The sequence below is a fragment of the Neovison vison genome, chromosome 9 (genome assembly GCF_020171115.1).
Source record: "Neovison vison isolate M4711 chromosome 9, ASM_NN_V1, whole genome shotgun sequence".
Lineage (NCBI taxonomy): Eukaryota > Metazoa > Chordata > Mammalia > Carnivora > Mustelidae > Neogale > Neogale vison.
The window spans coordinates 77,350,083-77,362,817 of NC_058099.1; the positions used below are offsets into that span (position 1 = coordinate 77,350,083).

Below are 12,735 nucleotides of genomic sequence, written 5' to 3' on the forward strand. Positions count from 1 at the left end.
ACACACTTAAGTACATATTCATGCACCGACCTGTGTGTATCCTGGGTCATGATCTAAAACATTCCTTAATGTGGATCACTGTCAAATAAGTATAAAATCATTGTTCTATGGTATAGTTTCAACCTAATTAAACTTCAGCCAAATTCTTTCCCAGATTTTCTCCTAGCTAGAGCAAAGCACACCTATTACAGAATGCTCTATCTTCCCTGGCTTTGCTCAAGATTCATGTTGCTTGTCATCTCCCTGAAGCTTTCTCTCACTGCTCTACCCCACACACCAAAAACAGAAATCTGGATGTGATTTTTCCTTCTTTTTTTACCTCACAGCATTTTGTTTTTCTTATGGCACATTTCACAAGTACATTTTTATTATCATTCTTAACAGATTACACATCCTTTGTGGACATGAACTTTATCTTGTACATCCTTGTATCCTCATTTTAGTGTATAACATTTTATACTTAGAAAATATTTCTAAAATTTATTAATTGAAATATAAGACTTAATAGCCATGAATGCACATGAAAAAGGATGGGACCAGGGAGGGAGACAAACCAGAAGAGACTCAATCTCGGGAAACAAACTAGGGGCTGCTGGGGCGGGGGATAGTGTAGCTGGGTGATAGACACTGGGGAGGGTATGTGCTATGGTGAGTGCTGTGAAGTGTGTAGGACTGATGATTCACAGACCGGTACCCCTGAAACAAATAATAAATTATATGTTAATAAAAACATGAATGCACATTTAAACAATATGGTTTTGTTTTTTAAAAAGTGATCTTTTTTTTTCAAGATTTATTTATTTTTAAGAGAGAGAGTGTGCAAGCAGTGGTGAGGGACAGAGGGAGAGGGAAAGGAAAAATCTCCAGCAGACTCTCCACTGCGCACAGACCCTGACGCAGGGCTCAATCCCAGAACCCTGAGATCATGACCTGAGCCGAAACCAAGAATTGGATGCTTAACCAACTTAGCCACCCAGGCGCCCCTGGAAAGTCATCTCTTTTTTTCTTTTAAATTTTATTTATTTGTCAGAGAGAGCACAAGCAGGGGGAGCAGGAGGCAGAGGGAGAAGCAGGCTCCCTACTGAGCAAGGAGCCCCAGGCAGGATTCAATCCCAGGATTCTGGGATCATGACCTGAGCTGAACACAGAAACTTAACCAACTGAGCCACGCAGGCATCCCAGAAAGTAATCTTTGTTAAAGAAATTTTGGGAACTATTGATAAGTAGAGAAATGATAATGGCAAAAATTAATCTTTGAGGGTTTTACTATATATTTGCCAGATACTATATTAAGTACTTAAAATGGTTATTTCATTTAATTTGCACTGTTAGCTATGAAGTTGGTAGATACTGTCCCCAGTTTGTAGATGCAGTGGGAAAAAATGACCTTAAATGTATTCACTTGGAGAAAACTATTGATAGTTTGTTTTGGTCCTACTTTTCTGTAGATATATACTTTTTTCTCCCCTCTAATAATGTAGAAACTGTTAAATGGACCACTTTTTAGTTAAAGATGGTGAGAATTTTGAGTAATAATTCTTACAACATGAAGTAATTGAGTTTTTTAATAACTAAATTGCTTTCCAGTACCCCAAAATGAGAAAAAATATTTTTATTTTTTAAAGTTCTTTTTTTTTTTAATTTTTTATTTGACAGAGATCACAAGTAGGCAGAGAGAGAGGGAGAGGGAAGCAGGCTCCCTGCTGAGCCAAGAGCCTGATGCAGGACTCGATCCCAGGACCCTGAGCTCATGACCCGAGCTGAAGGCAGCAGCTTAACCCACTGAGCCACCCAGGCGCCCCGAGAAAAAAATATTTTAAATGTACCAGTTTGTTGTAACATTTCTTTGTTTACTACTGAGATTGTATACTTCATATTTATTGGTTATATGCCTTTCATATGGTTGTGGCTGTTTTTTCCAGTTTAAATAAAATAAGATAAAAACAGAGAGGGAGGCAAACCATAAGGGTTTCATTTATCTTTAGATTTTGTTTTAGTACTTTGTAAGTACTAAATAATAACAATAAGGAGATTATTCATCAAGTTAAATATATTGGCTTTTCCTTTTAGTTTCCTCCATTTGGTATTATGTTCAGAAGGGCTTTCCTACTCAAAGATGATATTCTTACTCACGTAGATTTTATTTTAATACTTATGTGTTTCTGTTTTTTCAAAATTAGAATAATATTTTATATTACTCAGTGATTCTATACTCAGCATAAAACAATTTTGATCAAAGAAATTTTTTAAACAATAAGGTGAAATTTCCATAATCTCACAAAAATAAATCTCCTAAGAGTTAGTAAATTTTTAATGTATGTCCTTCCAGAATTTTTTCTTTGAATATAGTGTCATAATATTGAGACCATGTGAATATATTTATAGTTCTATATCATTTTTAGTGATTTCAGAGTTTTCAGTTTTATAAATTTACCATATGTTTAGTATATATCCTATTGTTGGCCATTTAAATTGATGCCTAGTTTTTTGTAATACATCTGCAGTGAACACAAATAGATATCCGCCCCCACCTCACTTATCTATTTAAGGTAAATTCCTAGTAGTGCAATTCTTGGGCCTAATATTATATATGTTTCTAATCTGAATCCACCCCCTCCTTATCCCTTAAACTAGAATCTTGAAGTGATCATCCTCACCTGCCACATTCAACTGCTAATAAAATATGTAGATTCTGCTCCCAAATTATTTCTTGCAAGATACACTTCTTTCCATCTAAACTGCTTCTGATCTCGGCCTAATCTTAACTGACGTGGGCTTGCAGTAGCACTTAAAGGTGTTTTCCACCTCTTTTATCAACTCTGATGCATTTCCCACAGCAACCAAAGTGATCCCTTAAAAACATAAATGTAGCATTAATAGAAAGCTGATAGTCTGCTCAAATTCCTTCATGGTTTCACAAGACCCTTCAAGATGAGTCCTCTGTCCTACCCTATCTACCCCCTCCCTAAACTCCAACCAAATTGGCCTCTTTTTCTTCCAATTCTCTAGGCTCCTTCCTGCCTTGGGGCCTTTAAACATACTGTTCTTTTTACTTGGAAATCTCTTTTTGCTTAGCCAGGTTTTGCTTAGCCAGTTCCTTCCCATCACTCAAAGTCCGTTTTAAAGTGTCACTACATCAGAGAGAGCTCGCTTTTCTTCATGCTTCTTTTCTTCATAGCTTAAACCTCGCTTTCTAATTGCAGCATTTATGTTTATATCTGCTTCCTCTCCCAGACAAGTCCCATGAGAGCGTCTTTTCAGTTCTCCTCAGCATAGTACATGCAATACCTAGTAGTTAGGTGCTCAGAGAGTATCTTTAGAATAAGTTAAAGTTGCCACATCACTCGTTAGATAAATAGAACCAATTTATACTCTCATTTGACTTTGGAATGATTTTTTTGCATTTAAAATTATCTGGGTATGTGGTACAAGATGTCAAGGATTTATTTAACCTGATTTTTTTTTTCCCTGTTAGCCACTTATCCTATAACCTACATTTATTCTGTAATTCAGCCTTTGCTCACATCTTTAAAATACCATAATTATATTACAATAAATTCTTGTATCTTAAATCTCTTTCTGGACTTTGTTTTCTGGTACATTGCTCTGTCAACTCAAGTGCCTGACCATACTATTGTAGCTATTTTTGCTGTTTGGTGTACGGTTATTTGGTAGGCAAATTCTCCTTCATTGCTTTAACTTTTTGTTTCTATCTTGCGTTCTTCCAGATGAAGTTTTGACTGGAATTTCAATTGAAATTTTATTAAATTTACAAAGTAACAATTAGTCTTCCCATCTACAAACATACGTTGTTCCTTGTCCTTTTCAATATTTTACAAATTTCTTTATAGATCCTAAAACTTTCTGAATTATATTTTTAGGGATTTTTTAATAGCAACTTGGGGGGAATGGTTTTTCTAGTTATATTTTCTATCTGCTAATTGCTGATTTAGAAAAAGTTCTTAATTTTGCGGTTTGTTTTTTGTTATTTACTTTTTATAATTATAAAAACTTGCTACTATTTATTATTTCTCATAAGTTTTAAATTCTTTTGGGTTCTAAAGATAGACTAATAACAACTTGTAGCAGAGTACTTTTAATGTTTATTCCAGTATAGAAATATTTTGAAGCTTTGATATTATTCTGTTATGTTTGTAGTTTGAGATTAATCATAAATATCTTATTTGCTTTCACTGTAATAATTACAATTATATATTTGAGTAGAAGTAGAAATGTAGTCAGTAGTTTGAGGTTGCTCTAGAAAATGAACTGAAATCAGGAAAATCAGAATTGTTTTCCTGTTAAACTTTCCACAGAGGAATATTGTAAACCAGAATTGGTTTTCCAAAACTATTCCAAAAACTATCTTAATTTTTTTCTTTTTTTTTCCCTTAAGATACTATTTTTTTAAGTAATCTCTATACCAAAAGTGAGGCTCAAACTGAAAACCCTGAAATCAAGAGTCACATGCTATACTGACTGAGCTAGCCAGGTGCCCCAGAACTATCTTAATTCTAAAATAGTGTTTTTCTCCCACAGGAAGTAGTTCTGAAAGATGGAAGAATTGAAAGACTAAAGTTGGAACTTGAAAGGAAGGATGCTGAAATCCAGAAGCTGAAAAATGTGATCACTCAATGGGAGGTTTGTAATTATTTACTGCTGTAAACTAATTCTATAAAATCACACTTTTCTGTTTTTCCTATATGTTAATATATATAATATTTGATTAATAGAAATATTTCTGCAGTTTAGGTTTTTAAACTCTCACTAATATAAAATCTGAATGGCAATATGATTTTTTTAATCATGTGAATATGCATATAACATTAAACTTGCCTTTTTAACCATTTTTAGGTGTATAATTCATTGGCATTAATTATCTTCACAGTGTTGTGTAGTTATCACCACTATTTATTTCCCAAACTTTTTCATCATCCCAAATTCTGTACCATTAAGTAGCTCCCCATTTTCCTTTTCTTTCGACCCCCATGACCTCTAATCCCAATGAATTTGCTTTATTCCAGATACCTCATGTAAGTGGAATCATATATTTGTCATTGTGTGTCTGAATTATTTCACTTAGCGTAACGTTTTCAAGTTTCATCCATGTTTTTGCATGTATCAGAATTCTATTCTTTTTATAGTCCATTGTGTATATATGCTACAATTTGTTCTGTTTATGGACACTTGCATTGTTTCCATGATTTCACTATTTTGAACAATTCCTGCCATGAACATTAGTGTACAAGTATCTGAGTTCCTGCTTTCAGTTCTTTTGGGTATATACCTAAAAGTGGGATTTCTGGATCATATAGTACTTCTGTGTTTAACTTTTAGAAAAATTGCCAGACTGTTTTCCATAGCACCTGCACCACATCACATTCCCATGATCAATGCACAAAGGTTCCAGTTTCTCTACATCCTCGCCAACACTTGTTATTTATACAATTTTTTAAAACCAAAACCTACATGTTACTCTTCTACGCACTTCTTAGGCTTTTCAAAAAATCTCTTATTCATCTCAAGTGTCATTCTTTTTTGATTAATATTTATTCACCCAACAGTTATTTATTGAGTGCCTATAACGTGTCAAGTACTTTTCTGGGCCCCACACAATGTAATAGTGAAAAAAATGATAAATCAAGTCCCAGCTCTGATGATATTTTCCTTTCTCTGCTACACATGCCTTTAAGAATCATCCCTGCTAAAGCCTTTTTGGACTATATCCACTCATCTCCCTTAGCTTTTTCTTTGTGATTTATATTTTCCTTTTCTTTTGTTGGGCACAACAACGTAAAGAAGATGCGGCATGCGTGTGTGTGTGTGTGAGAGAGAGAGAGATGGAATATTATTCAGCCATAAAAAGAATGAAATCTTGCCATTTGCAACAATGATGGATCTAGAGCATATAACGCTAAATGAAATAATTTAGAGAAAGACAAACACCATATGATCTCACTCATATGTGGAATTTAAGAAATGAAACAAAACAAAAGGGGAGAAAAAGAGAGACAAACCAAGACACAGACTCTTAACTATAGAGAACAAACTGATGGTTACCAGAGGGGAGGTGGGGGGAAGGATGGGGAGAAATAGGTGATGGGGATTAAAGAGTACTCTTATCGGGGGGCGCCTGGGTGGCTCAGTGGGTTAAGCCGCTGCCTTTGGCTCAGGTCATGATCTCAGGGTCCTGGGATCGAGTCCCGCATCGGGCTCTCTGCTCAGCAGGGAGCCTGCTTCCTCCTCTCTCTCTGCCTGCCTTTCTGCCTACTTGTGATCTCTCTCTGTCATATAAATAAATAAAATCTTTAAAAAAAAAAAGAGTACTCTTATCATGATGAAGAAAATAGAATTAAATAAATAAACCTAAAGCTTCATAAATTGTAGACAGAAAAAAAAGAACCACAATGAGAACCATTGGACTGGTGCTAAATGAATATATACTTCAATTCTTATCTAAAAATTTGGCTGAAATATAAGATGTATATAAGTATATTTATAAGATGTATATATAATATATATATACATATATGCATGAGGCCTGAAGTGAAGACACTGTAGTAAAGCAATGAACAGGTGTGGAGTGTGAGAGGAAGAGCACATTTCAAACAGGTTTGGGCAGAGGGGACCAGTATCCCATTTTGTATATGCCAAGTTTGAAAGGGCAATAGATGTAGGCATAGATGTTCAGAATGCAGCTAAAGTCACAATGTATCATTTAGCTTAAGTGCTCTTTTTTTCATGAAGTTAAAAATACTATTAAGGGTCTTGTATATTTCATTTATGTTCTTATAAAATACATGACATTAGTATGTTTTGTTTTTATAGATACATTTGCTATTCTGGTTGTATATACAAAACTATATATGCTATTTTTATGGACAGCCTAGGATTTTTCATAGGTGATTTTGCTCATTTGCAATTTTTGCTTTATGAGCTGATTTTAGACCTGAAGTCTGCTATGAGAGGTCTCTGGGGACACTGATGTGTACCTTAGACAAAAGGCTTGAGCTGGATATAGAGTTTGGCAAGATATTAACATTGATTGAGGCCCTGATAGAGAATTTCCTAGAAAGTTTCATGTTCACAGTGGATAAATTTTCATAGTGAATATACTTGTAGTTAACTATGTATGTTTTTCCCCTTCATATTTTTATGTGTCTGTCTGACTTACCTCCCTCGTTCATTCCTAAGCTTCTCAGAAGTTCTCCTCCCTTTGTATTTACTGTGGTGTTTATTTCTGTTCAGGGTATTGTCTGCAACATTATGAATGTCATTACTGGTTTATTATTAGCAGTTTACTGGATAGTGTTTAGTAAAAGCCATCTTTACTGGCCTTTGATGTAAAATACAGTAAATACGTTTTACAAGAAAGATTTTGGGATCAGCAACTTCTGACTTATGTACATATGTGTTAAGAGAAGAAATGACAAGTTTCTTACTCATCTGCTTTCTTTCTCTGGTCTTTTGTTTTTCCACAATGTAGTTAATGTATTGTTTTCGCCAATGTATTAATATATTAAATATTTATAAATAAATCTGTTTAAGATATGTTGAATTAAGGGTATTGTAGGGGGAAAATTCCTTGGAAAAAAGATGTTAATGAGAGAGGGTGTTTCCTCTTGTTTGTAAGTGTATAGTTATATCATCTATGTATGAGGAGAAGCTAAATCATATGGATAAAGAAATTGAAAGATATTCCAGTAAGTTATTAATTCATATAAGCGAAAAGTTACTTTAACAACGTATAGTTAATGAAATAATGAGAGATTAATAAAGCCTTACATGAGGAGACATAGGACTGTGCTGTACAGTTCTGTAAGTACTGCGTGTGTGTGCCTCGGCACTCTCAGTAGTTAGTAGCCACATATTGGAAAATGGCAGATATAGAACAGATGGAGAAAGTTCTAATACAGAAATGGACAGTCTTGATCTAGAGCTATGAATCATCCTTCTTTGTTTTCATCTAATTATTTTATATTTTATGGGTTTTTGCTTAAGGTAAAAAAAGAACTTCAAGAAAATTTAGTATTATCCTCAATTTTCTCCAGTTTTATCTCTTCCTTCTTTATTTTTCAACCACTTATAGTATTAATTTCTATTATTATACCATGGAATTAATTTAGAAGGAGATAATACTGAATACATTTTCCTCCATCCTATTTCTTTCAAAAGTAGTTTCTGTCTTTCAGCAAGCCTAGATTCATAGCTCCATAAATTCAGAGTAAGTCATTAATTACATCATTTACTTTAAAAAATTTAATCTCTTTTCTTTGACTATTAGGCAAAGTATAAAGAAGTAAAAGCAAGAAATGCACAGTTATTGAAAATGCTTCAGGAAGGTGAAAGTAAGTGATTTGTCTGTTTTTTGAATTAAAAGTAACCTTAAAAAGTTTGAAGGTAATTTTTCAAGATATATGATTAACTCAATAAAAAAAATTTCCTAGAGGGATTCAGATTGAATTGTTGCTGATAATTTTACTATTACAACTTGGTCTTACAGCACCTTAGTGTTACAGCACCTTAGTATAATACAAGTTTCCAACTAGTCAGGTAAGAGAAAGCTTGAAATTTCAATTCTTATAAAGTATTGGACTACATTCAGCAGGAAAACAAGAATAGACCTTACTTAAGATTCTCTTCTTAATTATTAGAGGGAGAATGCCTATCCTTTTAAATTTTCCTTCTTCCCTTCCTCCCAGTCTTTTTTTTTAATTTATTTTTTTAATTTATTTTTTATTCTCAGCATAGCAGTATTCATTATTTTTGCACCACACCCAGTGCTCCATGCAATCTGTGCCCTCTATAATACCCACCACCTGGTACCCCGACCTCCCACCCCCCGCCCCTTCAAAACCCTTAGATTGTTTTTCAGAGTCCATAGTCTCTCATGGTTCACCTCCCCTTCCAATTTCCCCCAACTCCCTTCTCCTCTCTAACTCCCCATGTCCTCCATGCTATTTGTTATCCCAGTCTTTTTTTTTTTTTAAAAAAATCATTTATTTATTTTAGAGTGGGAGAGAGAGTGTGTATGTGTGTGTGCACATGAGTAGGGGGAAGAGCAGAGGGAGAGGGACAAGCAGATTCTGTGCTGAGCACAGAGCCTAATATAGGGCTCAATCTCACAACCCTGAGATCATGACCTGAGCCAAAACCAAGAGTTGGACACTTAACTGAGCTAAGCCACCCAGATGCCCCTTCCCAACTATACTTTTGCAGCCACTCTAAACTTTGGCAATATTTCACCAGCAGGAAGCCGAGGAAATCAATAAAAAGTGATTAGAGATAATCACATTTAGTAAAGTATATGTTGTATGAAGCCCCTGTTAATAAGTGTCAGTGATATCCCAAATAGATCTCTTGTGAGTACTGTATAGTGTTCAAGAAATTGTGAAACTCATCTTGAATCAGAATAAGCAAGATGCCAAAAATTGAACATACTGGAGTGGAATTGTTTAATAAAAATTTTAACCACATTAAAAAACAGTTATCAAAACATATGAGTAAAAACCAAGAATCATGTTCAGCTGAAAAGAATATATAGTGTTGAAATAGATTCGAACTTACTGTTTAATAACTTTACTATTTTTTATAATCTAACTTATATAGCTTGACTATGATAAAATAGAAGTTAAAGAATAATGGGGAAAGGTATTATTTGAACAATTAGATATCAACATTCTGAGATTAATTTAGATCTGTGCATGTTTCAGATTTCCATGTGGATCATTTAATGAACAAAATTATGAAAAAAATTGTTTACAAGCTCTATTTCTAATTGAAGAAATTAGGGGTTCATTGGACATTGGATGCATGATTTTTTAACTATGTAAAAACAAAGTAATATTCCTATTTAGGGAAACATTTGTGAAACGTTAGAAAGTTAACTGATAAAAGCTTTCTGTCAAAAATACATTAAAATGGCTACCAGTAAATAACATCAGTGTTGTCCATACTGTATACTATTAAAAAAATCCAAATAGGGATGCCAGGCTGGCTCGGTTGGTAAAAATTCAACTCTTGATTTTGGGGTCATGAGTTCCCATGTTGGGTGTAGAGATTACTTAAAAAATATGTATACAAATAGATCAGTGATGGGCATTAAGGAGGGCATGTGGTGTGATGATCACTGGGTGTTACACACAACAAATGGGTCATTGAACACTACATCAAAAACTAATGATGTACTACATGTTGGCTAATTGAATTTAAATTTAAAAAAAATCCAAGTGGAAGAATTTTCTGTAGAACCATTACATGAAAAATACAGTACATTAGACCACACATATACTAGCATTGATAACGTGAATGTGAATAGAGTCAGCTCCCTTATAACGCAACACATACATCACCCATCTCTGCAAAAGCACACAGTTAAAACCACACAGTTTATGGGGAAAGGGGTTAAGAGGGTGCAACACTCAAAGGAAAAAAAAAAGTCATCAGAGACACATTTTTTAAAAAGTTGGGAACCTAATAAAAACAGTAACACAGTTTTATACATGTTAAAGTGATTAAACACAAATACTATAATAAATATGGCACTTTACCTGAAAGGCTGCCTTTAGTTTGCTTGTGGAAATAGGCCTCAGAGAGTCCACAGATTGTGTGTTACTGTGAAGCAATGGGAGAGTGGAAAGTTGGTGTGGTTTAGTAACAGTGGACAGAGATAGCTGGTCAATATTTGAGGTGTGTGCATGGGTGCTCTTTTCTGTATTTGTGAAATTATGCTCAAGCAAATGCAAAATTCATGTTCTGTTCAGGTTTTTCCGTAATACAGCAATCTCAATGAAACAAAGTTGTGTTTTCAAAACAAGCATGTTACTAGAAAATTGACTATAATTGAAATGTTACATAATTATTAAAAATCACTTGTTCTCAGTGAGTACGCCTAATTCTGGGGAGAGGGGATGTAAAAGTTACCAAGTTGAATCTTGAGAGACTGATTTGATTCTTGATGCACTGTCTCACCTTACTGCATTAAACTATGACAGATAAATTTGAATTATAGTGTTATATTGGTAGAGCTGTGGTGAGAACAGTACTCATATATTTGATCTTTTCCTCCTTCACTAATTACAGTTTTACCTCTTCAGTCTCTCCTAGTTTTTTTCAAAATTGAGGAGTTATTTGTTCATACATTATAACTATTACCATGAATTAAAGAAGTTGATAGCCATGTAGAGATCTTTGAAGCCTAGAAAACCTAGGGGTTGAAATGTAGATAGATCTCTTGCTTCCCCAAAGACGGAAAACCTCTAGACAAAGGACCATAGGTGTATGTAATCAGTTATATCATATGAGCTACATTTACTTGACAGTGCTTTATTGGTATGAACAGTCAGTTAAAAATCATTTTTTGTGGGCCTTACAGTACTGCTCACCCTGACAATTTAACAAAACGAAACAAAAACATTCTACCTTGTTTTTAAAATCTTGTTTTAAGATAAGTCAAGAGATTTGCTTCATCCCTATGGGAAATTGGTTATGTCCTTGTCTTCTTTAGAATAGCTGGAAAAAATTTATCTTTCAAGATATCTATACAATTAATATTTTAACACCACAAAAAATATAAAATTTTCAAGAAAAACTGCTGTAGTAATAATCATGATCAGAATTTACCAGTGGAAAAAAATAAGAGCTATATAGAATTAAGAAATACATCCATTCTGTATAAGGACAGTTAGTCTTCACCCAACTGCACTGCTGTCTTGGTTCACTAAAGTATTATTCAAATATTTGAGTGATTGAAAAGATAATAATGCTGTTTTTCCTTTCTTGTCAGTGAAAGATAAAGCAGAAATACTTCTGCAAGTTGATGAATCACAAAGTATCAAGAACGAGCTAACTATACAGGTAAGAAAAACTGAAATATACAGGACTGGTTTTCTTTTTTATTTTTTTATTTTTTTTATTTTTTTAAAGATTTTATTTATTTATTTGAGAGAGAGAGACAGTGAGAGAGAGCATGAGCGAGGAGGTCAGAGAGCGAAGCAGACTCCCCATGGAGCTGGGAGCCTGATGTGGGACTCGATCCCGGGACTTCAGGATCATGCCCTGAGCCGAAGGCAGTCGTCCAACCAACTGAGCCACCCAGGCGTCCCATACAGGACTGGTTTTCTTAAGCTATTTCTCTTTAGTCCTAAATTATGAAATCGATTAAATAAAAATATAGCCCATCAGCACTGTGATAAAGTAAAACAAATTATACTTTTTATTATCATGTAATAGCAAATGAATTAAGGTTCTTTTTACTGTGCTGAGGGAGGTAGGAATGTCCTAAAGCCTAAGGGAAGATAAGGTTGTATATTAGTTGATGCAGACTAATATAGAAATAAAAAGAGCAAATAGAACTTACCTTATTCATGGATGTGACTTTCTTCCCTTCCCATCCTTACTCTGCATTTTCTCTTAGAATACCCAACTTTTGTAGCAACATGGACAGGGCTGGAAGAGATTATGCTGAGTGAAATAAGTCAAGCAGAGAGAGTCAATTATCATATGGTTTCACTTATTTGTGGAGCATAACAAATAGCATGGAACACAAGGGGAGATGGAGAGGAGAAGGGAGTTGAGGGAAATTGGAAGGGGAGGTGAACCATGAGAGACTATGGACTCTGAAAAACAATCTGAGGGTTTTGAAGGGGCGGGGGATGGGAAGTTGGGGGAACCAGGTGGTGGGTATTATGGAGGGCACGGATTGCATGGAGCACTGGGTGTGGTGCAAAAACAATG

At 34.5% G+C, this 12,735-nt stretch overlaps 1 protein-coding gene across 2 annotated transcripts in view; it reads left to right on the forward strand.

The window, feature by feature from the left end:
* GKAP1 (G kinase anchoring protein 1) overlaps positions 1-12,735 on the forward strand; it is an 81,240-nt gene that overhangs the window by 65,292 nt on the left and 3,213 nt on the right. For both annotated transcript variants that reach the window (XM_044265809.1, XM_044265810.1), the window contains 3 exons: positions 4,540-4,641; positions 8,285-8,348; positions 11,786-11,856. In XM_044265809.1, the coding sequence (XP_044121744.1) occupies positions 4,540-4,641; positions 8,285-8,348; positions 11,786-11,856 (237 nt within the window). The remainder of the gene's footprint in view (positions 1-4,539; positions 4,642-8,284; positions 8,349-11,785; positions 11,857-12,735) is intronic.